Here is a 26,690-nt window from a genome sequence, read left to right as displayed (position 1 = left end):
CTTAGTTGGCAAAGTAATGTCTCTGCTTTTGAATATACTATCTAGATTGGTCATAACTTTTCTTCCAAGGAGTAAGCATCTTTTAATTTCATGGCTGCAGTCACCATCTGCAGTGATTCTGTAAAAATGTATTAGCAATATTCAAAACAGCATGTCAAGACCCAGTAGTGTCAGCAATTTGCAATGATGTCAGGCACAGGAGGGAGAAGTAGTGACTACTTCCTCTGTGGCGCATAGCATTAGTCATTTCACCAGACAGAAAGGGATATTAATTCAAAAGATACCACTGCATATTAACCCCAACTATGTTAAATCTTGTATGAAAAGACAAAATTTTTGTTCATCGCTTAGCATGAGAACAATGTCTCCTTTGTACAATCCTGGCAAGTTTTATGCTCTCAAGCCTTTCTTAAACATACATGTGACTCATTACAGAATCCAACAATGGGGGTGTAAATGAATTTATCTAATTAACAATAACACATTCATACACTTGGATATCATTATCAATGTTTATAAAGTTGACATAAAAAATAGCAAGCGAATCCAAAAATGAACAGTAGAACCACAGCCACCTTAGCTCTGGTATCTAGTAAGTTTAGAAATGTGGATAGCTCAACTCCCCAAGGAAGCTGAGATTGTGTACACTAGATATTAGATTTGTTCTGGCTTATTTTTTGTCAACGTCATTCTATGAAGTCTGGATTTTTGTTCAACCAACTGGTGTATCTGAGTCTTTGGCCCCCAGAAATAGTCAAACAAACAAACAATTCAGGATTTCTTTTTTCATGAGCTGGTAAGATCCAGTTCAACTCAGTTTATGTGTCCCTTTAATATCAGAAAAGTCTGCAACAATAGCTAAGGTAACTCATCTTTGTAAATGTGTTGTCTACCACTTTTCAGCCATAATACAGTATTATTCAGGCAAATTTCCAGAGTCTGCAAAATCTAGCCTCCTTTTCACTGGCTAACTGTAGCCCCAGTTACCCATGATTGCCTTTTGTGACATATCTACTTCTCTTTAGAAATCCGTGCTTGTTTGTGGCTTATAGCAGCTGAGTACCACCCCTTACAGTCCTTATGATAACTGAGCAGTCACCACAGGCCCCTGGGCTTCTGTATTCCCTGGTTACTGTGCTTACTTCAAGGCATCTGAACACTGGAGCCACCCAGCTTGATCCCAGGCTATAAAATAACACTGTAGTCCCCTATCTGTGGCAGGAAAAGTGGCTCTTTGAGCAAATCTGTCACAATTTACAGTCTCCCTACAGCCACTGTCTATAGGAAGGGGTGTTTTTCATCTCCAAGATAAGCCAGTTAAACACAACCACTTCCAATAACACAATGCACAGGGACTTTCACTGTTTCCAACTCTTTTGCAAATGATATACTCACCTAACTAGTAAAAATGTAAAAGTTGGGTTTGCAAGAAAAAAATAACTACTGAAGTAGCAGAGCACACTATAATCTCTAGGCTTTAAATTTTTCCAGAGAGATATACCTAGACCAGATAGAGTTAGACTATTGCAATATTTGCAAATATTTCAACAGAGAGGAACCTGATCTTTGAAATGTCGTGTTATTTATAAGCATAAGAAGCAGGGAACATCTATGTGTCTGTATGTGTCTATATAGCAATGGAAGGCTCCCGGTGGAGTATTCTCAATAGCTTATAATTCCCTGTCTTCTACTGGGTTAATTCTGTTAAGCTACCAGGTGGCTCAGACGGTAAAGAATCCATTTGCAATGTGGGAGACCTCGGTTCGATCCCTGGTTTGGGGAGAACCCCTGGACCTCTTCCAATATTCTGGTCTGAAGAATTCCATGCACAGAGGAGCCTGGCAGGCTACCATCCATGGGGGTCACAAAGAGTCAGACACGAATGAGCAACTCTCACTTTTCACCAGAAATTAGAAGGAATGAGCTTCAAGACCATCCATTTTTGCTTTCTCTCCTAATGATAATTTTGTCTTAATTTTTAGATGGTGTATCTCACTCTAAAGTTTCAACTAAATTGCTGAGATCATTCAGACTTCTTTCCAGAGTAGTGTTTGAGACCAAGATGCAGGACTTGCCTAAAAGTTGCAAGAGAATCAGTCATGTATTCTTGGTTAACCACATACTTCTGGTGTAAAAGTTGTCAGAAAGTAAGGTTGAAATTCAAAGAGGATTTTTGAAAAAAATTTTGCTTCGAGTGTCACCATTCCCAAAGAAGAATACGGAGTTTACTCTACTTTTGAACACAAGCCAGGTGAAAAGGCTTCAAAGCTATTCAGTAGAAAGCTTGGTCAACATCCTGTTATATTTGCGAGATGATCAGTAAAATAACGTCTCTGTCATTCTTTAGAAACGTCAATAGAGGGGTTGGCTGACGGTCTTTGCCATAGCAGAACATGAGCCACAGTTTTAGGAAATTCCCAGAATTAGCTGGGAGAGAATTAATGTTTTCTTGGACCAAATATGTGTCTTAATTAGAAAAAAAAGGTTGGTGTTGGATTTTTAGATTATGCTGGATACTTGAGGATAGATAACCAGACAAAAGCAAAAAAAAAATCTTAGGAAAAAGAGGCTGAAGTTGATACTGGATGCACAGACAGTGAAGAACAACTAAAGAACCAAGGGAAATAGTGAGAGTATGGTTGAAAACTATGTTTGATCAATGCACTGAAACTGGGGATGGCAGACATTTTCACAAGAAAAAGGAAAGCACCTGATGAGACTCTACTAGCTTCAGAAAAGGATAATACCAGCACACCCCCAGATAGGTACGACTATCACCAGTCCCTCCCTTCCTTTTCAAGGCTCAGAAGTCATGGCTAAATGAGTAGAGAGACTGGAACTGACAAAGAGTCAGAAGAGCCTGATCTTGCCAGCTCTGTCTCATTACAGCTTGACTTCAGGTCAAAAAGTGGAGACTGAAATGGAATTTGAATTTGTATCACTATTGCACTGGATCAGACACATTAAGTTCCCAATAGAATCAGTTTTCTGTGAGCCAGTGGTCAAAGAACTTTCTTATACTTAATATTCACAAGAGAAGACAAAGCAGTCTTTTTATCTAGTTATGGGAAGAACTGGAACTACAAAATCTAAAGTCATAGTGGGGAAAAAAAAAATTCACACTTCATGAGTTATGCTTGTTAAATTATTATATGTAATTGTATTACATATTTATATAGTTTTATAGTTTATATGATATTAAAATAAAACTTAAAATTTAAGTTTTTTAAAGATCTTTTAAAACTGATACCATGTTTAAACTTTAGTTACTGCAAATGTCAAAGTCAGCACTGTTACTAACATTTGTTAGTACAATTTGCAAACCATGTGGCTCATTAACACTTTGAATTCCACATGTGTGAAAACATTCAGATATCTCATCTAACATTGTTATATCCTATTTTCATCTTAGATTAGAAAAAATTTGAATCTCAAAATTAACTAACACTGAATTTTTAAAAACTATACTTCTAAAACAAATTGCTATGTAATGTAATGTGACTGTCAGGCTTTAAATCATTCATGTAAAAACTGACTATATTCAGAGACATTCTAATGGAAAATATAGAGAATGAAAGGGGGAAAAGGAAAAACTAATGAGCCATGGTTTAGTAAGACATCTGTACTTTTTTTTCCTCTCTATATGGGCTTTTCCACTGTCAATTTGATTAATGAGATGTCTTTAAATGTATCTCCTTTTGGATATCTTTTATCTCAACAAGTCCATTTCATGTTCTTGCCACCAACATTTCCAGTAGATTTCTTCTAACATGTCAGAATGACAGATAAATTTTTGTAGTCAGCCTTATAGAGAGCTCGTTATTTTTTCAAACCAGTGTAATTGCCCTGAAGGTCCCCAAAGCAAAGGGCCTTGGAGTGCCCTGTGATTTCCAAACTCATGCTACATAAAGGTGTCCATTTCTGGGCTTAAAATAAGGGTTTAAGTCACCAGGCAAGGTCAACTACTGATTTCTTGTAAACATTCATGAGTTAATTGGAAATAAACATTTTAAATATCTTAAACAGATCAAATTAATGTTCAATTTTTAATGTAATCCATCTGTGATTTCTTTCATAATAGTTGGCTAATAACATATCATCTAAATAATATCTAAAATTTACTTAATTCAGGGTAAAGATTTCTGATTGAAAGTTTGAATAAAGTAGCATTTCTAGAATACATAATATAAAATTGCAATAAAAAGCACTATTTTTATTCCATAAAACATTTACAAAACACATACATATTTATGTCACTTCCTTTTAAAAACACTCAACTGAACTGTAAAGTTTAACCATCTACCTAAAGTTATTTTTTGTCAGATATTTGTAAAAAAAAAAAACAAAAACCAATATTTGTTGGTTTTACTTAAGTAGGCAGAAAGGTGTTTAAGCTTAGAAATAAACCCACACAAACCTATGGTCAATTAATCTATGACAAAGGAGGCAAGAATATATAGTAGAGAAAAGATACTCTCTTCAGTATGCAATGCTGGGAAAACTGGACAGCTGCATGTAAAAGAATGAAATCAGAACACTCCCCAACACCATGAACAAAAATAAACTCAAAATGGATTAAAGACCTAAATGTAAAACTAGATGCTATAAAACTACTAGAGGAAAACATAGACAAGACACACTTTGACATAAATCACAGTATTATCTTTTCAGATCTGTCTCAGAGAGTAATGGAAATAAGAAAAAAAATAAACAAATGGACCTAATCAAACTTAAAAGCTTTTGGACAGTAAAGGAAACCATAAAGAAAACAAAAAGACAACCTACAGAAGGGTAGAAAATATTTGCAAACAATGCAGCCAACAATAGATCAATCTCCAAAATATATAAACAACTTATACAGCTCAACATCAAAAAACCCAAATAATCCAATCAAAAAATGGGTTCAGTTCAGTTCAGTTACTCAGTCGTGTCCAACTCTTCGCGATCCCATGAATTGCAGCACGCCATGCCTCCCTGTCCATCACCAACTCCCAGAGTTCACTCAACTCACGTCCATCAAGTCGGTGATGCCATCCAGCCATTTCATCCTCTGTCGTCTCCTTTTCCTCCTGCCCCAAATCCCTCCCAGCATCAGAGTCTTTTCCAATGAGTCAACTACCCGCGTGAGGTGGCCAAAGTACTGATTTCAGCTTTAGCATCATTCCTTCCAAAGAACACCCAGGGCTGATCTCCTTTAGAATGGACTGGTTGGATCTCCTTGCAGTCCAAGGGACTCCCAAGAGTCTTCTCCAACAGCACAGTTCAAAAGCATCAATTCTTCGGTGCTCAGCTTTCTTCATAGTCCAACTCTCACATCCATAAATGACCACTGGAAAAACCATAGCCTTGACTAAATGGACCTTAGTCGGCAAAGTAATGTCTCTGCTTTTGAATATGCTATCTAGGTTGGTTATAACTTTTCTTCCAAGGAGTAAGCATGTTTTAATTTCATGGCTGCAATCACCATCTGCAGTGATTTTGGAGCCCAGAAAAAATAAAAAATGGGTAGAAGATCTAAATAAGACCCTTCTCCAAATAAGACATACAGCTGACCAAGAAGCACATGAAAAGATGCTCAGTATCATTAATAATTAAAGAAAAGTAAATAAAAAATACAATGAGGCACCAACTCACTCCAATCAGAATGGTCCTTATCAAGAAGTCTACAGATGATAAATGCTGGAGAGGGTGTGGAGAAAAGGGAACTTTCCAGCACTGTTGGTGGGAATGTAAATTGATACAGGTATTATGGAGAACAGTATGAAGATCCCTATAAAATGAAAAACAGAGCTACCATATGACCCAGCAACCCAATCCTGGGCATAGAGAGAGAAACTTGTAATTCAAAAAGATACATGCACCCTAATGTCCACAGCAGCACTATTTAAGATAGCCAAGACATGGAAACAATGCAAATGCCCACCAACTGAGGAATAATAAGATGTAGTGTGTATACACACACACACATATACACAAATACAATGGGCTATTCATCAGCCATAAAAAATAATGAAGTAATGCCATTTGCAGCAACATAGGCCTAGAGATTATCACACTAAGTGAAGTAAGCCAGACTTGCTAAGTAGCATCAGTTGTGTCCGACTCTTTGCAACCCTATGGACTGTAGCCCCTCAGGCTCCTCTGTCCATGGGATTCTCCAGGCAAGAATACTGGAGTAGGCAGCCATTTCCTCCTCCAGGGGATCGTCACTACCCAGGGATTGAATGTCTCCCGTGTCTCCTGCACTACAGTGAATTATTTACCACTGAGCCATCAAGGAAGCCCAATGACTATATCAGTTCCATTCAGTTCAGTCACTCAGTCACGTCAGACTTTGTGTGACCCCATGGATTGCAGCACACAAGGCTTCCCTGTCCATCACCAACTCCTAGAGCTTGCTCAAACTCAAGGCCATCAAGTAGGTGACACCATCCAATCATCTCATCCTCTGTCATCCCCTTTTCCTCCTGCCTGTAATCTTTCCCAGCCTCAGCGTCTTTTCTATTGGGACTGCCCTTGCATCAGATGACCAAAGTATTGGAGCTTCAGCATTAGTCCTTCCAGTGAATATTCAGGATTGATTTCCTTTAGGATTGATTAGTTTGATTTCCTTGCAGTCCAAGGGACTCTCAAGAGGCTTCTCAAACAACACAGTTCAAAAGCAGCAATTCTACAGGGCTCAGCTTTTTGTATTGTCCAACGCTAACATCCATATATGACTACTGGAAAAACAATAGCTATGACTATATGGACCTTTGTCGGCAAAGTTGTATCTCTGCTTTTCAATATGCTGTCTAGGTTGGTCATAGCTTTTCTTCCAAGGAGCAAGTGTCTTTTCATTTCATGGTGGCATTCACCATCTGCAGTGATTTTGGAGCCTAAGAAAATGTCACTGTTTCCATTGTTTTCCCACCTATTTGCCATGAAGTGATGAAATTGGATGCCACGATCTTTGGTTTTTGAGTGTTGAGTTTTAAGCCAGCTTTTTCACTCTCCTTTTTCACTTTCATCAGGAGGCTCTTTATATCCCTATGCAAAAACATGAATCTAGACACATATATAACACCCTTCACAAAACTTCACTCAAAATGGATCATAGCCCTAAATGTAAAATGCAAAATTATAATATGCTTAGAAGATAACATCGGATAAAACCTAGATGACCTTAGGCATGGCAATAACTTTTTAGATACAATACAAAGGGCACAATTCATGAAAGACAAATTGATCAATTGGACTTCATTAGCATTAATGTAGCATTAGCTTTTGGTCTGTGAAAGACAACCTTAAGAAATGAGAGACAAACCTCGGACTAGAAGAAAATCTTTGCAAAAGACATCTCATAAAGAACTGTTATCCATAATATTAAAAGAACTCTTAAAACTCAACAATAGGAAAACAACCAACCCAAATAAAAAATGAGTCAAAGACCTAACAGACACCTTACCAGAGGAAATATACAGATGGCATGTAATTATATGAAAAGATGCTCAACATCATATGTCATCAGGCAAAGGGGACGTCTTAGCCACTCAGTCGTGTCTGACTCTTTGTGACACCGAGGACTGTAGCCCTCCAGGTTCCTCTGTCCATGGGATCTTACCAGGCGAGAACACTGGAGTGGGTGGCCATCCCCTTCTCCAGTGGATCTTCTCAGGTCTCTTGTGTCTCCTGCATTGGCAGGCAGATTCTTTACCACTAGCGAAATGCAGATGGAAACAACTATGAAAGGAAGTGTTAATTGCTCAGTTGTGTCTGAATCTTTTGTGACCCCACTGACTGTAGCCCATCAGGCTCCTCCATCCATGGGATTTTTCAGGCAAGAATACCGGAGTGGGTAGCCATTCCCTTCTCCAAGGGATCTTCCCAACCCAGGGATTGAACCCTATTCTCCTGTATTACAGGAAGTTTCTTTACCATCTGAGCCACCAAGGAAGCCCAAATGACTATGAGATACCACTAAACACCTATAAGAATGGCCAAAATCTGGAACACTAACATCAAATGCTGGTGAGCATGTGGACTTTAGGAACTCTCAATTCATTAACTGTGGAAATGTAAATAGTACAGCTACTTTGGAAGACAGTTCAGCACTTTCCTACAAAACTAATCATACTCTTATCATTTGGTCCAGTAATCACTCTTCAGTATTTACCCAAAGAAAGAGAAAACTTATGATACCCCATCCCCCGAAAAAAAAAACAAAACAAAAACAAAACCTGTACATGGATGTTTACAGTAGTTTTATTCATAACTGCCAAAACTTGGAAGCAATCAAGATGTCCTACAATATATGAAAGGATAAATGAGCCATTTGGTATTCAAAAATGTAATATTCAGTCAGTTCAGTTCAGTTCAGTCACTCAGTCGTGTCTGACTCTTTGTGACCCCATGAACTGCAGCACGCCAGGCCTCACTGTCCATCACCAACACTTGGAATTCACTTAGACTCACGTTCATCAAGTCAGTGATGCCATCCAGCCATCTCATCCTCTGTCGTCCCCTTCTCCTCCTGCCCCCAATCCCTCCCAGCATCACAGTCTTTTCCAATGAGTCAACTCTTTGCATGAGGTGGCCAAAGTACTGGAGTTTCAGCTTTAGCATTATTTCTTCCAAAGAAATCCCAGGGCTGATCTCCTTCAGAATGGACTGGTTGGATCTCCTTGCAGTCCAAGGGACTCTCAAGAGTCTTCTCCAACACCACAGTGCTAAAAAGAAATGAGCTATAAAGCCATGAAGCTTCCTCCATCAATATAGGGGAAAGTTAAATGCATATAACTAAATAGAAGAAGTTAGTTTGAAAAAGCTACATAATATATGGTTGCAACAACATGACACTCTGGAAAAAGCAAAACTATGGAGACAGTAAAAAGATCAGTGTTGGTCAGGGGCTGAAGGTAGTGCAAGGGATGAATAGGAAGATCAGAGGAATTTTTAGTACAGTGAAAACAGTCTTCATTGTACTTTAAACATGAATGTATACTGTTATACATTTGTCAAAATCCAGATGTACAACACCAAGAGTAAATTCTAAAGTAAACTATGATGGGGTGATGATGTGTCAGTATGGGTTCACTGATCACACCAAATGTACCACTCTGGCGGTGGTTATTGATAATAAGAGAGGCTATGGTAAATAGACTGAAGGGATTAAATCTGATAGAGTGCCTTAAAACTATGGAGAGAGATTTGTAAAACTGTACAGAAGGTAGTGATCAAAACCATTCCCAAGATCTTAAATACCCAGATGACCAGGATGGTATGACCAGCCCCCACCCACTAGAGTCAGACATTCCAGAGTGTGAAGTCAAGTGGGCCTTAGGAAACACCATATGAACAAAGCTAGTGGAGGTGATACAATTCCAGCTGAGCTATTTCAAATCCTAAAAGATAATTGAAAGATGCTTACTCCTTGGACCATGAACTTCCAAATGTTCAAGCTGGTTTTAGAAAAGGCAGAGGAACCAGAGATCAAATTTCCAACATCCTCTGGATCATCAAAAAAGCAAGAGAGTTCCAGAAAAACATCTATTTCTGCTTTATTGACTATGCCAATGCCTTTGACTGTGTGGACCACAAAAAACTGTGGAAAATTCTGAAAGAGATGGGAATACCAGACCACCTAACCTGCCTCTTGAGAAACCTGTATATGGGTCAGGAAGCAACAGTTAGAACTGGACATGGAACAACAGACTAGTTCCAAATAGGAAAAGGAGTATGTCAAGGCTGTATATTGTCACCCTGCTCATTTAACTTATATGCAGAGTACATCATGGGAAATGCTGGGCTGGAAGAAGCACAAGCCGGAATCAAGATTGCCAGGAGAAATATCAATAACCTCAGATATACAGATGACACCACCCTTATGACAGAAAGTGAAGAGGAACTAAAGAGCCTCTTGATGAAAGTGAAAGAGGAGAGTGAAAAAGTTGGCCTAAAGCTCAACATTCAGAAAACGAAGATCATGGCATCTGGTCCCATCACTTCATGGCAAATAGATGGGGAAACAGTGGAAACAGTGGCTGACTTTATTTTGGGGGGCTCCAAAATCATTGAAGATGGTGATTGCAGCCATGGAATTAAAAGATGCTTACTCGTTGGAAGGAAAGTTATGACCAACCTAGAAAGCGTATTCAAAAGCAGAGATATTACTTTGCCAACAAAGGTCCGTCTAGTCAAGGCTATGGTTTTTCCAGTGGTCATGTATGGATGTAAAAGTTGGGACTGTGAAGGAAGCTGAGCACCGAAGAATTGATGCTTTTGAACTGTGCTGTTGGAGAAGACTCTTGAGAGTCCCTTGGACTGCAAGAAGATCTAACCAGTTCATCCTAAAGGAGATCAGCCCTGGGTGTTCTTTGGAAGGACTGATGTTGAAGCTGAAACTCCAATACTTTGGCCACCTGATGTGAAGAGTTGACTCATTGGAAAAGACCCTGATGCTGGGAGGGACTGGGGGCAGGAGGTGAAGGGGACACAAAGGATGAGATGGCTGGATGGCATCACCAATTCAACGGACCTGAGTTTGGGTAAACTTCAGGAGTTGGTGATGGACAGGGAGGCCTGGCGTGCTGCAGTTCATGGGGTCGCAAAGAGTCGGACATGACTGAGCGACTGAACTGAACTGAACTGACTCCTTGGAAGCAAACTTATGACCAACCTAGACAGCATATTAAAAAGCAGAGACATCACTTTGTCAACAAAGGTCCATCTGATCAAGGCTATGGTTTTTCCAGTAGTCATATATCGATGTGAGAGTTGGACTATAAAGAAAGATGAGCACAGAAGAAATGAGGCTTTTGAATTGTGGTGTTGGAGAAGATTCTTGAGAGACCCTTGAACTTCAAGAAGATCCAACCAGTCCTTCCTAAAGGAGATCAGTCCTGGGTGTTCATTGAAAGGAATGATGTTGAAGCTAAAACTCCAATATTTTGGCCACCTGAGGTGAAGAACTGACTCACTGGAAAAGGCCCTGATGCTGGGAAAGATTGAGGGCAGGAGGAGAAGGAGAGGACATAGGATTAGATGGTTGGATGGATGGTATCACCGACTTGATGGGCATGAGTTTGAGCAAGCTCCGGTTGTTTGTGATGGACAGGGAGGCCTGACGTGCTGCAGTCCATGGGGTTGCAAAGAGTTGGACACGACTGAGCAACTGAACTGAACTGACTTATAATTCCTACAAAGGAAAATGATATTTTTTAACAAAAGCTGTAAATCTATGAAAAATAATAAAACAAATATATTAAGGTCTACCCTAATAACTGGGGCTTCCCAGATGGTGCTAGTGGTAAAGAATCTGTCGGTCTATGCAGGAGACACAAGACTCTGGTTCAGTTCTTGAGTTGGGAATATCTCCTGGCGGAGGGCACAACAACCCATTTCAGTATATTTTCCTGGAGAATCCTGTGGACAGAAGAGATTGGCAGGTTATGGTCCATAGTGTTGCAAAGAGTCAGACAGGACTGAAGCAACTTAGTACAGCAGAGCACCCGTGGAGAAGGAAATGGCTACCCACTACAGTATTCTTGACTTGGAAATCCCATGGACAGAGGAGTCTGACTGGCTACAGTCCATGGGGTCAGAGAGTCAGATATGACTGAGCATGCATGCATGTATATCCTAAATTTGATATTAAAGTTTAAAAATTAATATTAGTTGGCTTGTTTTTTTAAACATTTAAACTAGTTGCTATTTTTGTGATTCTTCTTATACTAAAATGTATGTGTATGTGTGAGAAACATTATCCAGCAAAAAAGGAGGCCCATCAGTAGATATGTATCATATCAAATATGGGAAGGCAGTCTCAGAATTTTAGGAATACCATGCTATTCTTTCCTATGAAAAACCAGATACTCTATTATTGATGGCATTTTCCATTATTATATGCCATCTGGATTTCACAGTGAAAGGGTGACTTTGATGAAATAATAAAGCAGAGAAAGCAAAGCAGAGTGGATTGAAATATTTACCTTTCTTTTAAAGTTCAGCGTGTTACTTCAGTAAAAATATACACAAAACTGAATGTGATGGTGGCTATATAACGTTAGCTTCTCACCAGTATAAGAGGAGGCATGGAATGTTGAAAGTTGTGTCTCTGTTGAATACTGTATTATTTTGATAATATAGTAGACTAGTTTATAAAGAAAATAAGTTCTAAAGCTAGTATATTAGGAGAGGAATTAATCTTCTTGTATTTTTCAAGATTTTTAGATAACAGTACTTATGCAGAATATTTTTAATATAGGACCCACATATATATTCACTTTATATGGTTCTTATTAAATGTCTATTTAATTCATCATAGTGTTATCTCATATTCATTGATCTCTCTGGCAGTAAATATTGCTTTCGAAACACACTGAAGGGTAGCAAAGAATTCACTATAATTCAAGATACACAGTATCAAAAATTAGGAGTTATGGTTGTATTAGTTTGGGGGAATAATAAATTAATCATTAAGATGAGCAATAGTTAAATGTAGGGACTATTTTGATCATGGATGAATAGGTGTCACCAAATTTTGATAATCTTAAACAATGTTATCCACAATGCTTGCAATTTCATATTACAATTTGATAGTTTTATTAAATTTGTCTAAATAGATAGGACACATTATGTTTATCAATTTTTTTTTTGTTTTGGCTGTACCACATGACTTGTAGGATTTTTAGTTCCCTGACCAGGGATCAAACTGGGGCCCTCAGCAGCAAGAGTACAGAGTCCTAACCACTGGAACGCCAGGGACTTCCCATGATTATCAGTCTTAAGGAAACAAATCATCATGACCATTTCTTTACCTCTACTCAAATAATAAACCTAATGTTAAGAGATATCCAGAATCTACTATGGACATTATATTATACATATAAATGACAATGGATAATTTGAATATTTCATTCCTAATCTATAGAAGGTACTTCAGTTCAGTCGCTCAGTTGTGTCTGACTCTTTGCGACCTCATGGAAGCACTCCAGGCTTCCCTGTCCATCACCAACTCCCAGAGCTTGCTCAAAATCATGTTCTTTGAATTGTCCCTAACACATCAGACAATCTTATTGCAAAACAGAAGTAGGTTCAGATACATAAAGTATCTCTTCCTGGTTTGATCTCCTTGGACAGCAAGGAGATCAAACCAGTAAATCCTAAAGGAAATCAACCCTGAATATTCATTGGAAGGACTGATGCTGAAGCTGAAACGCCAATACTTTGGCCACCTGATGCTAAGAACTGACTCATTGGAAAAGATCCTGATGCTGGCAAAGACTGAGGGCAAGCGGAGAAGGGCACAACAGAGGATGAGATGGTTGGATGGCATCACTGACTCAATGGACATGAGTTTGAACAAACTCTGGAAGATGGTGAAGGACAGGGAAGCCTGGCATGCTGCAGTCCATGGGGTTGCAAAGAGTCAGAGATGATTGAGTCACTGAATAATGAATCCCCTCCTCAAGGCTGACATAATCCAGGGTGAGGGCATACATCTTGGCAAACTGGACTAAGGGTAAATTACCTCTTTTACAAATCCTTGTTGAATGATTTCTTGCTGTGAAAAATCTATGTCAAGTATTGTTGATCACAGCACTACCTTTTATATATAAGGTAAACATAACCCTGTGCTTCTCCCCTAAGAAATCATAACCTTTCCAAAGTCAGGGATGACACAGGGTAGAAACTAATTGTTAAATTACTGTTCTATTTTCTGAGTGGACTTTTTAAAACCTTAAAAATGTAATTGCCTCTATTTGCAGCATTTCATAGTTCACTGAAGATTTTATATTCATTATTGTATATATCTATGACATCGGAAAATTGGGTGTGATTATTGTGCTCCTGAAGTATTACATAGCTGGTAAGCACATGAACCAGGACTATAAAAGCAATTCTGAATTTTCTTCTATTGCACTTTCCTTTTCAGCAATTTACCATGAAAGAGCTGCTACCATTAAAACAATGTGACATATTAAGGATACTATTACACAGCGGTTTTGCATAGAGAACTTACTAAAAGGGAATCTAGAGGCAGCTCGAAGTTTTAGAGACAAGGTGCCCCAAGATTTCAGTCTTCATTTCCTCCTTCCTGAAGAATCATAAAACAGTTATAAAATAGGTCTAATAATGCTGACAGAAAGCAATTTACCTCCCAGTTTTCAACTAAGAAATACTAATCTCTGGGGGGTTATAATCTCAAGGTAGCCCTCTTGGAGTTGTATTTGTTTGAGGATTTTCCACAATTTAATGGGAAAAAACTGTTGGCCTGAAACACAGCAGGTGAATTCCCATTTATAGCCCTGCATGAAGCCCACTCTGACCCCTAGAATTGAACAAGAAAATGTTCTTCTTTTCTCTTGGATGCAAGGCTTTTGAGGTCTGGAATTTCATCCTAGTTATCATTGTTCTTTTCCCACTAAGACACTAACATTTAGAAGAGATTCAATAAAATTTTGCTTAACTTAATTGAATTTTAAAGCACAAACGTTTGCTTATTTTTAGCCAGTTTCAACCAAGTTTAAACACTGAACTCTTATTCACTGAGTAAAAGGGGCTTAATGACATTTCCCTTTCAGCCTTTTTTTGAAGCTGAGAAATACAGTTAGAACAATCAACTAAATAACTGAGGCAGAAAAATTCAAAACAAATGTCCACATAAAATTGGCAATTTGAACCTCAATTTTCTCATTTGTTCTCAATCTGATATAATTAAATTTAAACTTTATTTAACATTTCTTTAACGTTTGTAAACATTACCCAAAGTCACTGCAACATAGTTTTGATCCATCCAGGTATCAAGAGTTCAAGAGTTGATTGACTCAAAAGAATTTTTTTTTCTTTTTTAATTGGAATGTAATTGTTTTACAATGTTGCGCTGGTTTCTGCTGTACAACAATGTGAATCAGCCATATATATATACATATATGCCTTCCCTCTTGAACCTCCCTCCCACCACACCATCCCATGCCTCTAGGTCACCTTAGAGTACCAAGCTGAGCTCCCTATAATAATATAGCTGTTTCCCGCTAGCTATTCCACATGTGGTAGTATAGACATGTCAATGCAGGTATAGGTATGTAAGAAATACTTTGAATCTCTCAACTTAAAGTGTTTCTTATGTGCCTATACCTGCCTCCTCTCACTGCCAACAAGCATGGCAAGAACCCTCACAGCACCTGGGGATTCTTTCAATGAAAGAACATAGCAGATTGGGGCCTATTGATTCAGGGAGAAAGCGGTTCATATATGAACATGTATGTATCATTCACATACATAAAAATATATCTATGTTTGTTTTGTGAATATATATGAACCACAAGCCACATTATCCATCACCAGATTTTTTTTTAATTGGAGATTATAGATAAGGTAACAAGATTAAAATATGTAAGAAAATTATAGTGAAATTCAAAAGAAATGATGACAATTCATTCTGGAAAAATAGGCCTTATCTCTCTATAACCCCACTCTTCCTTGAACCACTGGCATTTACAGTGTTGATTATAGGACCTGGAATTCCCTCTCTTTTCTTTCCTGCTTATTCAGATTCTACTCATCCATCAAGTTCCAAAATATGTATCTTCTATTCCATGGAATCTTCCATGAAAACTCAAGCCCACACTCATCTTACATCACACATGGATATTACCATGGCTAATGTTTAACTTTCTAAATTTTTGTAGGCATTTAGCTTTTATCTTACACATCCATCTGGTTCTTGACTGTAAGAAACTGAACCAACTCTAGATTTATAGGATTAAGGAAGCCTGTAGAATCAGGCTTGGGATATAAGCAGGATCTGGGCATGCTAGGAAACAGGAAAATAGTTCAGGTTGGTTCCAGAAACAGTTTGATTAAGATGTGCTATCTGCCACTGATTCAGTACTTCAACCTCCATGCCAAAAAAAAATGTCTTAACTCCCTATATATTTGCTATAAAATCTCAGGATTCAAAGTTTCAGCAAATTATGTCTTCTCTTCCCAGCAACTGGAAAAAGGACAATCTAGTTTTCTCAGCTTCAATATGGTGACAGTGGAGCCTTGACTGTTAGCACAACTTACTCCATGAAAGCACTTCCTAAATGGAGAAAATGTTTAAATTTGAGTAAGTCAAAATGCTTAGAGATTTCTACAATTTTGAAATTTATAATATAAGCTCACTAAACTCCCAAAGAAAGGCAATGCCAAAGAACGCTCAGACTACCACACAATTGAACTTATCTCACACACTACTAAAATTCTCCAAGCCAGGCTTCAGCAATACGTGAACTGTGAACTTCCAGATGTTCAAGCTGGTTTTAGAAAAGCCAGAGGAACCAGAGATCAAATTGCCAACATCCTCTGGATCATGGAAACAAACAAGAGAGTTCCAGAAAGACATCTATTTCTGCTTTATTGACTATGCCTAAGCCTTGGACTGTGTGGATCACAATAAACTGTGGAAAATTCTTCAAGAGATGGGAATACCAGACCACCTAACCTGTCTCCTGACCTATATGCAGGTCAGGAAGCAACAGTTAGAACTGGACAAGGAACAACAGACTGGTTCCAAATAGGAAAAAGAGTACATCGAAGCTGTATATTATCACCCTGCTTATTTACCTTCTATGCAGAGTACATCATGAGAAACGCTGGGCTGGAAGAAGCACCAGCTGGAATCAAGATTGCCGGGAGAAATACCAATAACCTCAGATACGCAGATGACACCACCCTTATGACAGAAAGTGAAGAGGAACTAAAAAGCCTCTTTATGCAAGTGAAAGAGGAGAGTGAAAAAGTTGGCTTAAAGCCCAACATCAGAAAACTAAGATCATGGCATCTGGTCCCATCACTCCATGGGAAATAGATGGGGAAACAGTGTCAGACTTTATTTTGGGGGGCTCCAAAATCACTGCAGATGGTGATTGCAGCCATGAAATGAAAAGACACTTACTCCTTGGAAGGAAAGTTATGACCAACCTAGATAGTATATTCAAAAACAGAGACATTACTTTGTCAACAAAGGTCCGTCTAGTCAAGGCTATGGTTTTTCCTGTGGTCATGTATGGACGTGAGAGTTGGACTGTGAAAAAAGCTGAGTGCTGAAGAATTGATGCTTTTGAACTGTGGTGTTGGAGAAGACTCTTGAGAGTCCCTTGGACTGCAAGGAGATCCAATCAGTCCATTCTAAAGGAGATCACTCCTGGGTGTTCTTTGGAAGGAATGATGCTAAAGCTGAAACTCCAATACTTTGGCCACCTCATGTGAAGAGTTGACTCATTGGAAAAGACTGTGATGCTGGGAGGGATTAGGGGCAGGAGGAGAAGGGGACAACAGAGGATGAGATGGCTGGATGGCATCACTGACTTGATGGACATGAGTTTGGGTGAACTCCAGGAGTTTGTTTTGGACAGGGAGGCCTGGTGTGCTGCAATTCATGGGGTCACAAAGAGTTGGATGCAACTGAGTGACTGAACTGAACTGAAAGTTACAGGTTCATTATATCTCATTTTTACATTCTTCACTCTGCTCAAAACAATGTTGGCTCTATGGTATACATTGTAACATTTGCTAACAGACTAGTGAGTAGAGATAAGCATAAGACTGTCTCTTCCAAAGCCAAAATTTCATGTTTCTAAACCTTGATTCAGAAAACTATTCTTATATCCCTAGGCCTTCCATAATCAAACAGTTCAGCATATACTATGGAACAGCTTTAATCATTGGACACTAACAATAAACATTTATAGTGTATGTATAAACTGTGACATGTACTTTAGCGAATCCTACTGGAGTACAAAACACAATCCATGATCCAAAGCCCCTCATAATCCTGATAAAGAGATGGATGTTTTTTTCTCATGAGAAACAATTTGGAAAAAAGGCTAAGAGAGTCATAACCAAGTACATATAATGTATAGAGGCTCCTTGCATGGGCACTAAGAAAACACCAAATAACCAAAAGATTAATGTGGACTGTGTTTACTTCAAGATCATGAGTATAAATTGATTTATACAGTCTGAATTCAAGGACGAATAACATTCTCAGAGTACAAGTCTGATGAATAATAATATTATGAAGCAGCTAGATTTATACAACACTAATAAAAAGTCCTTGCACTGCATTGGTAAAATAGGTTTTATAATACCAATTGTCAGTGTTTCAATTGAACATATATATATTTTTTCATTTTCAGGCAGGAGATTTCATTTCCTTGAAAAATTCAAGAAGGTTAGCATTTTGCAATTGACAAATTTAGTTCATTAATTCAGATGTCTGTGGGCATTTCTCTGAACAATTTTGCTTCATCATGCATGATTGGTGCATTCTTTCTGATAAACTTGTAAAACAGACAGAAAGAAAAAATCACTGAGTGAGAAATTTTTTCTGTTTTTCTACAATATCATTTTCAAAAAGGAAAAAATAAAAACAGCTTTGTAGAGATTCAGATAAAGACTTAAAGGTATTTTTATTATTTTTCTTAAAGGTTCTCTTAACATTATCATGTCAAGTTGGAGTCTTTTTGACAAACATGGTGTTCTGATACTTAGTATTGAGCACAAAAGTAAGGAAACTTTCTTTTTTGTGGGGTCCCAATAGGAAGTAGATTGAATCCCCAATTATAATCATTACAGAAGGATTTAACAAAGAATATTAACAAATAAGTGTAAACGTGTATATTGTAAAGAAAACTATTGGAGAGCCTGTCAGATCACAGGGTTAACCCTAGGTCCCCAAGGCTAGGTCAGAAGATGCTATAGTTACAGGGAAGTGCTGCCTTGAGAGAAGCCATAAGCTTCTTTCAAAGGGTCTCCATACCCTACTAGCCCTTCCTTCCAGTCTCCATACCCTACTAGCTCTTCCTTCCAGAGCTTCTTAGGCTCTTAATGGGCCAAATTCTGTTAGAAGCCAATAGTGTCCACCCAACTCAGCCTCCTGGGAGCAGAGAACAGGGCAGAGAAAAGTAGAGAGCTAACATGGAGGGGCAAAGGGACTAATTTAGCAAGCAGAATGTTATATAATGTTCCTAGATTTTTACCAGGTTTTCTCGTAAACAAACATGCTGCTAGAGTTTTGCTAAATTAAGAATTTACATTACAAAGTCCCATGGCAACCCAGTGATAGATTTCACTAAACAGAAATCAGTAATTAAGATTCAGTTCAGTTCAGTTCAGTTGCTCAGTCGTGTCTGACTCTTTGCAACCCCATGAATCGCAGCACGCCAGGCCTCCCTGTCCATCACCATCTCCCGGAGTTCACTCAGACTCATGTCCATCGAGTCCATGATGCCATCCAGCCATCTCATCCTCTGTCGTCCCCTTCTCCTCCTGCCCCCAATCCCTCCCAGCATCAGAGTCTTTTCCAATGAGTCAACTCTTCTCATGAGGTGGCCAAAGTACTGGAGTTTCAGCTTTAGCATCATTCCTTCCAAAGAAATCCCACGGCTGATCTCCTTCACAATGGACTGGTTGGATCTCTTTGCAGTCCAAGGGACTCTCAAGAGTCTCTCCAACACCACAGTTCAAAAGCATCAATTTTTTGGTGCTCAGCCTTCTTCACAGACCGACTCTCACATCCATACATGACCACAGAAAAAACCATGGCCTTGACTAAACGGACCTCTGTTGGCAAAGTAATGTCTCTGCTTTTGAATATACTATCTAGATTGATCATAACTTTTCTTCCAAGGAGTAAGCGTCTTTTAATTTCACGGCTGCAGTTACCATCTGCAGTGATTTTGGAGCCCCCCAAAATAAAAGTCTGACATTGTTTCTATTTCCCACGAACTGATGGGACCAGATGCCATGATCTTCGTTTTCTGAATGTTGAGCTTTAAGACAACTTTTTCACTCTCCTCTTTCACTTTCATCAAGAGGCTTTTTAGCTCCTCTTCACTTTCTGCCATAAGCGTGGTGTCATCTGCATATCTGAGGTGATTGATATTTCTCCCTGCAATCTTGATTCCAGCTTGTGTTTCTTCCAACCCAGCATTTCTCATGATGTGCTCTGCATAGAAGTTAAATATAGTAGACATTAAGAAGTTAATAATGAATCAAAGCATGCCTTGTAATGCACTAATCAATTGTGTATTGTTTAACCAGTGCAAAAGGATTGTTTATTCACCTGCACATTTCTTAGGAGTTTGACAAAGTTTTAAAGAACTTTTTCGAAACCTCTTCCATGGGAAAAAAAAAATTTAAAGACAGATAAATCTTGTTTCCTTATTCTAAATTAGTAACATTATATTAATTCATTTACTTATCGCTCAAGATACATTAATGTAAGTCTACTACTTATTCAGTATTGAGTCCTTGTACTTTGGGAGTTCAGCTAGTCAATAAACTCTAATGGAAGGCAAAACACTATGAACAAATTAAATTCACTTAAAATACACTGAGTTAATAAAACTTTCAAAATGCAAGTTCTTTTAAATAATTTACCCTTCACAGGAAACTATGCCATTTCCCTCCTTTCTGTTTATTGCTGTTGTGATCCGTGCTGAAAAATCAGCATTTCAAGGATCAGCTACGTGTATGGCTTTACTTTTTAAAAAATATATTGAATTATTTGGTCTGCAAAACATCAAAAGGTTGGAATATCCATCAAATTGCAGATTTCTTAAGGTCAGAGATTATGTTCTCTATTCCACTGGAAATTTTATGCTTCCTTATTCAGGGTCACAAACAGAGCAGTTACTAAGTTCATATAGTTGCAGATCTCAAATTTAAGCTCAGTTCTTAGTTAATTTCTGTGCTGCTGCCGCTGCCTAGTCGCTTCAGTCATGTCGGACTGACTGAACTGAGTTTGCCTTATTTCTTCTGCACATGTGAAAATATCAAGCATTCCACTGCCAAATATTTCATTATGATTTTATCTACCCTCTTGAAATGTTACTATTTCTACCTTTCATAGTATTCTACTAGTGAATCACTGCTGTTAAATTAAATTAGATGATCTCACATTTTTACACACTTTAATGGCGAGAAATATTCCCAACTCAACAGCTTTAAGACAATATGGCTGCATCGTCTGCAATCTTGAGAGTCTGTATACTACTTTATTAAGAACAGAGCTCAAACAATAATCCACACTCACAACTGAGGTCTGAAAAGGAAAGCTGCAGTGAAATTCTAGGGATATATCTAAAAGCAAGTGAGTCATTTAACATTATTATGATACAGACTCCAAATGTGGCACGTTGCCTCTGCCTGAGCACTATAATTTGTACCACTCAGAAAAAATGGGAAGTCATTTTTGACAGTTCTGCTTTGTTTTTTTTAAGCAGAAAGCTCTTTTCCATCTGCTTCTAGCTTTCTACTGGGTTGGCTGAAAAAGTTCCTTTGGGATTTTCTGTAACATCTTATGGGAAAATCTGAATGAATGTTTTGACCAATGCAACACCTTAATTGTGAAATAGCTAGCTAGTGTGTTTTTATGGAACCACAGACTGGTTCCAAATTGGAAAAGAAGTACATCAAGGCTGTATATAGTCACCCTGCTTATTTAATTTATATGCAGAGTATATCATGTGAAATGTGGGCTGGATGAAGTGTAAGCTGGAGTCAAGATTGCCGGGAGAAATATCGATAACCTCAGATATACAGATGATACCACCCTTATGGAAGAAAGTGAAGAAGAACTAAAGAGCCTCTTGATGAAAGTGAAAGAGGAGAGTGAAAAAGTTGGCTTAAGACTCAACATTCAAAAAATTAAGATCATGGCATCCAGTTCCATCACTTCATGGCAAATAGATATGGAAACAATGAGAGACTTTATTTCGTGGGGCTCCAAAATCACTGCAGATGGTGACTACAGCTATGAAATTAAAAGACGCTTGCTCCTTGGAAGAAGAGCTATGACCAACCTAGTGAAAGCAGAAGTGAAAGTTGCTTAGTCGTGTCGGACTCTTTGTGACCCCATGGACTATACAGTCCATAAAATTCTCCAGGCTGGAATACTGAAGTAGGTAGCCTTTCCCTTCTCCAGGGGATCTTCCCAACCCAGGGATCAAACCCAGGTCTCCCACATTGAAGGCGGATTCTTTACCAGCTGAGCCAACGACCAACCTAGACAGCATATTAAAAAGCAGACATTACTTTGCTGACAAAGGTCCATCTAGTCAAAGCTATGGTTCCAGTAGTCATGTATGGATGTGAGATTTGGACTATAAAGAAAGCTGAGCACCAAAGAACTGATACTTTTGAACTGTGGTGTTGGAGAAGACTCTTGAGAGTCCTTGGACTGCAAAGAGATCCAATCAGTCAATCCTAAAGGAAATGAGTCCTGAATATTCATTGGAAGGACTGATGCTGTAGCTAAAACTCCAATAATTTGGCCACCTGATGCAAAGAACTGACTCAATGGAAAAGATCTTGATGCTGGGAAAGATTGAAGGCAGGAGGAGAAGGGGACGGCAGAGAATGGGATGGTTGGATGGCATCACTAACTCAATGGACATGAGTTTGAGCAAGCTCTGGGAGTTGGTGATGCACAGGGAAGCCTGGTGTGCTGCAGTCCATGGGGTCACAAAGCGTCAGACATAATTGAGTGACTGAACTGAACTAGCCTTTAAATCAATAGACCTGGAAGAAACTAGGTGTGAGTAGGGTGTGGATGGAAGGGATATATCCTGTACTACACTACTGCCTGGGTGAAAGAATTCCAAAAAGTAAAGCGTGATTTTTTTTCAAGGAAATTTAACCCTAAGGACACTGAGTTTGGAGAATGGAAGGTTTTTCTTATTTTCTTTTTGCTTATTTGCTTGCTTTAGTATCTTTCTGAGCAATAGGGATGGGGAAAATCACGTTTCACCAAAGAATGTTTCTCTAGAAATTGAGTGTTAGACTGACAAATGAACATATCAACTTAAATTCTAGCTGTGGGGCTGGAGGGACCTATAACCATCACCAAGACAAAAGGGAGCCAAGGCAAGTATATTACAACACTTACTTTTAAGGAAAACTGAGTCTTATGGAAGGTCATTTCACTTGAGATGAAATAATCAGAAAGTAAAGAAGGGAGTAAGGGAGCAAGGGAAGGAAAGAGGTAAGGAGGAAGGAAGAGAGGAAGAGACGGAAAGAGGGAGGGAAGGAAAAATAAACCCTTATGGTTGATGAACAATTAAAAAAGGGAAATAGAAAATCATCCTGAACATTTATGAAAAGTAACCACCTCTGAAAATATTGCAGTGCTGTTTCCAGAGAGAAAAGTCATGAAAGTATTTGTCACTCTAAAAACTAATGCAAAATGGTATAACATGTATGAAGTTAGAATGAAAATACAAGATTCAATAATAGGTTGAAATGAAGAGAAAACCTGATAGAGAAGGCACTGTGAAGAGTCAAAAAGTCATAATTTTCTGTCAAGATTCTCCAAAGCAGAATTTCTAACAGGTGCATCCAGACAACACGCAGCTTCATTGGCAAAGGAGATATAAGGAATAGCCATCCGAAGGAAGACCATCTTAAAAACAATTTTCAACAGTTCAGTTCAGTTGATCAGTTGTGTCTGACTCTTTGGGACCCCATGAACTGCAGCACGCCAGGCCTCCCTGTCATCACCAACTCCTGGAGTTCACCCAAACCCATGTCCATCAAGTTGGTGATGCCATCCAACTATCTCATCCTCTGTTGTCCCCTTCTCCTCCTGTCCTTAATCTTTCCCAGAATCACAGTCTTTTCAAGTGAGTCAGCTCTTCACATCAAGTGGCCAAAGGATTGGAGTTTCATCTTTGACATCAGTCCTTCCAAAGAACACCCAGAACTGATCTCCTTCAGAATGGACTGGTTGGATCTCTTTGCAGTCCAAGGGACTCTCAAGAGTCTTCTCCAACACCACAGTTCTAAAGCATCAATTTTTCGGTGCTCAGCCTTCTTCATAGTCCAACTCTTACATCCATATATGACCACAGGAAAAACCATAGCCTTGACTAGATGGACCTTTGTTAGCAAAGTAATGTCTCTGCTTTTGAATATGCTATCTAGGTTGGTCATAACTTTCCTTCCAAGGAGTAAGCGTCTTTTAATTTCATGGCTGCAGTCACCATCTGCAGTGATCTGGGAGCCCAGAAAAATAAAGTCAGCCACTGTTTCCCCAGCTATTTCCCATGAGGTGATGGGACCAGATGCCATGATCTTCGTTTTCTGAATGTTGAGCTTTAAGCCAACTTTTTTACTCTCCTCTTTCACTTTCATCAAGAGGCTTTTTAGTTCTTCTTCACTTTCTGCCATAAGGGTGGTGTCATCTGCATATCTGAGGTTTTTGATATTTCTCCTGGCAATCTTGATTCCAGCTTGTGCTTCTTCTAGCCCAGCATTTCTCATGATGTACTCTGTAAGTTAAATAAGCAGGGTGAAAATATACAGTCTTGATGTACTCGTTTCCTTATTTGGAACCAGTCTGTTGTTCCATGTCCAGCTCTAACTGTTGCTTCCTGACCTGCATATAGGTTTCTCAAGAGCCAGTTCAGGTGGTCTGGTATTCCCATCTGTTTCAGAATTTTCCACAGTTTATTGTGATCCACACAGTCAAAGGCTTTGGCATAGTCAATAAAGCAGAAATAGATGTTTTTTCTGGAACTCACTTGCTTTTCGATGATCCAGTGGATGTTGGCAATTGGATCTCTGGTTCCTCTGCCTTTTCTAAAACCACCTTGAACATCAGGAAGTTCACGGTTCATGTATTGCTGAAATCTGGCTTGGAGAATTTTGAGCATTACTTTACTAGCATGTGAGACGAGTGCAATTGTGTGGTAGTTTGAGCATTCTTTGGCATTGCCTTTCTTTGGGATTGGAATGAAAACTGACCTTTTCCAGTCCTGTGGCCACAGCTGAGTTTCCCAAATTTGCTGGCATATTGAGTGAAGCACTTTCACAGCATCATCTTTCATGATTTGTAATAGCTCAACTGGAATTCCATCACCTCCACTAGCTTTGTTCGTAGTGATGCTTTCTAAGGCCCACTTGACTTCACATTCCAGGATGTCTGGCTCTAGGTGAGTGATCACACCATCGTGATTATCTGGGTCATGAAGATCTTTTTTGTACAGTTCTTCCATGTATTCTTGCCACATCTTCTAAATATCGTCTGCTTCTGTTAGGTCCCTACCATTTCTGTCCTTTATTGAGCCCATCTTTGCGTGAAATGTTCCCTTAATATCTCTAATTTTCTTGAAGAGATCTTTAGTCTTTCCCATTCTATTGTTTTCCTCTATTTCTTTGCACTGATCGCTGAGGAAGGCTTTCTTATCTCTCCTTGCTATTCTTTGGAACTCTGCATTCAAATGGGTATATCTTTCCTTTTCTCCTTTGCTTTTCACTTCCCTTCTTTTCACAGCTATTTGTAAGGCCTCCTCAGACAGCCATTTTGCTTTTTTGCATTTCTTTTTTCAACATGTACAACGTATTTATACATAAAACACTGTTTTCATCTCAGCTTGTTTCCTTAGGACATTACCCTTGTCACAAATTCCCTGAGTTCACCACATTATAATGCTCTCTTTTCCTCTGTGTGTATCAAATAAGGACTTGAGCATTTACTGAGTGCAACACTGAAGGGGTGAAACACAGGGATGCAAAGGAAGGAATAAATTGAGGAACACAGAGGTAAAAGCAGACTTACTATGCGCCAGGGTGGGCATGGTTAGTTAAACATATATAAGAAAGGAGAGAGGGCCCCAGCTTTCACACCTGGTGACTAGCAGCAACGATTCAGATAGAACTCAGACACAGGAATTCAAGAGATTTCCAGATGAAGTGATCAGCCATGCCTACAGATATGATATAGATACTCTAAAGATAAATCAGCAAGGGATATAATTCCAGATGAAGCTAAGCTTTAAATAGCCAAAGTACAAATTTCAGTGAAATATAGAACATTATGGATGTGAGAGTTGGACTGTGAAGAAGGCTGAGCACCAAAAAATTGATGCTTTTGAACTGTGGTGTTGGAGAAGACTCTTGAGAGTCCCTTGGACTGCAAGGAGATTCAACCAATCCATTCTGAAGGAGATCAGCCCTGAGATTTCTTTGGAAGGAATGATGCTACAGCTGAAACTCCAGTACTCTGGCCACCTCATGCGAAGAGTTGACTCATTGGAAAAGACTCTGATGCTGGGATGGACTGGGGGCAGGAGGAGAAGGGGACAACAGAGAATGAGATGGCTGGATGGAATCACTGACTCGATGGATGTGAGTCTGAGTGAACTCCGGGAGTTGGTGATGGACAGGGAGGCCTGGCGTGCTGCAATTCATGGAGTCGCAAAGAGTCGGACACAACTGAGTGACTGAACTGAATTGAAGATGTCTAAAATTTTACTTTAGATTAATGTCATTTAGATATCTGAAAAGAATTCCTGCCATGAAATGAAAGGATTAAAACACAATCAGCAAAGTATTACAAAGTAGCAAGTTCATCAGCACCAAAGTGTTGCTCATTTGAATTCAGATTTGCTAGGCTGGTTGTGTGAAAAGAATTGATGACAAACAGAGACGGTGCCACCCCATGAACTGATGGAAACGACCAATTTAAAGATCTGTCAGTGACTTACTGGGGCACGACCTGGAGTGATGCATTGAGCTTTGGAAAAGACAGTGGCTGCAGTTGAGAGAATCTAGCGTTGGGAGGCAATCAACCACAGAGTTAATTCATTTTAGCAAAATCTTTGTGTTTTGCTGAGAGACAAAAAAAAAAAAAAAAAAAAAAAAAAAGGAAAGAAATTACA

The 26,690-nt window shown here is 38.9% G+C and overlaps 1 protein-coding gene across 1 annotated transcript in view; it reads right to left on the bottom strand.

Annotated features, from left to right (window-relative positions):
• Nucleotides 1-17,933: 17,933 nt before the first annotated feature.
• The window catches only part of SLC7A11 (solute carrier family 7 member 11), a 278,446-nt gene continuing 269,689 nt past the window's right edge, over nt 17,934-26,690 (bottom strand). Inside the window, exon 12 of the mRNA XM_069557090.1 lies at nt 17,934-19,975. Within this exon, the coding sequence (XP_069413191.1) occupies nt 19,689-19,975 (287 nt within the window). The 3' untranslated portion in view covers nt 17,934-19,688. The remainder of the gene's footprint in view (nt 19,976-26,690) is intronic.

Source organism: Ovis canadensis, chromosome 17, assembly GCF_042477335.2.
Source record: "Ovis canadensis isolate MfBH-ARS-UI-01 breed Bighorn chromosome 17, ARS-UI_OviCan_v2, whole genome shotgun sequence".
Lineage (NCBI taxonomy): Eukaryota > Metazoa > Chordata > Mammalia > Artiodactyla > Bovidae > Ovis > Ovis canadensis.
This window is presented reverse-complemented; position numbering and strand designations above follow the sequence as displayed.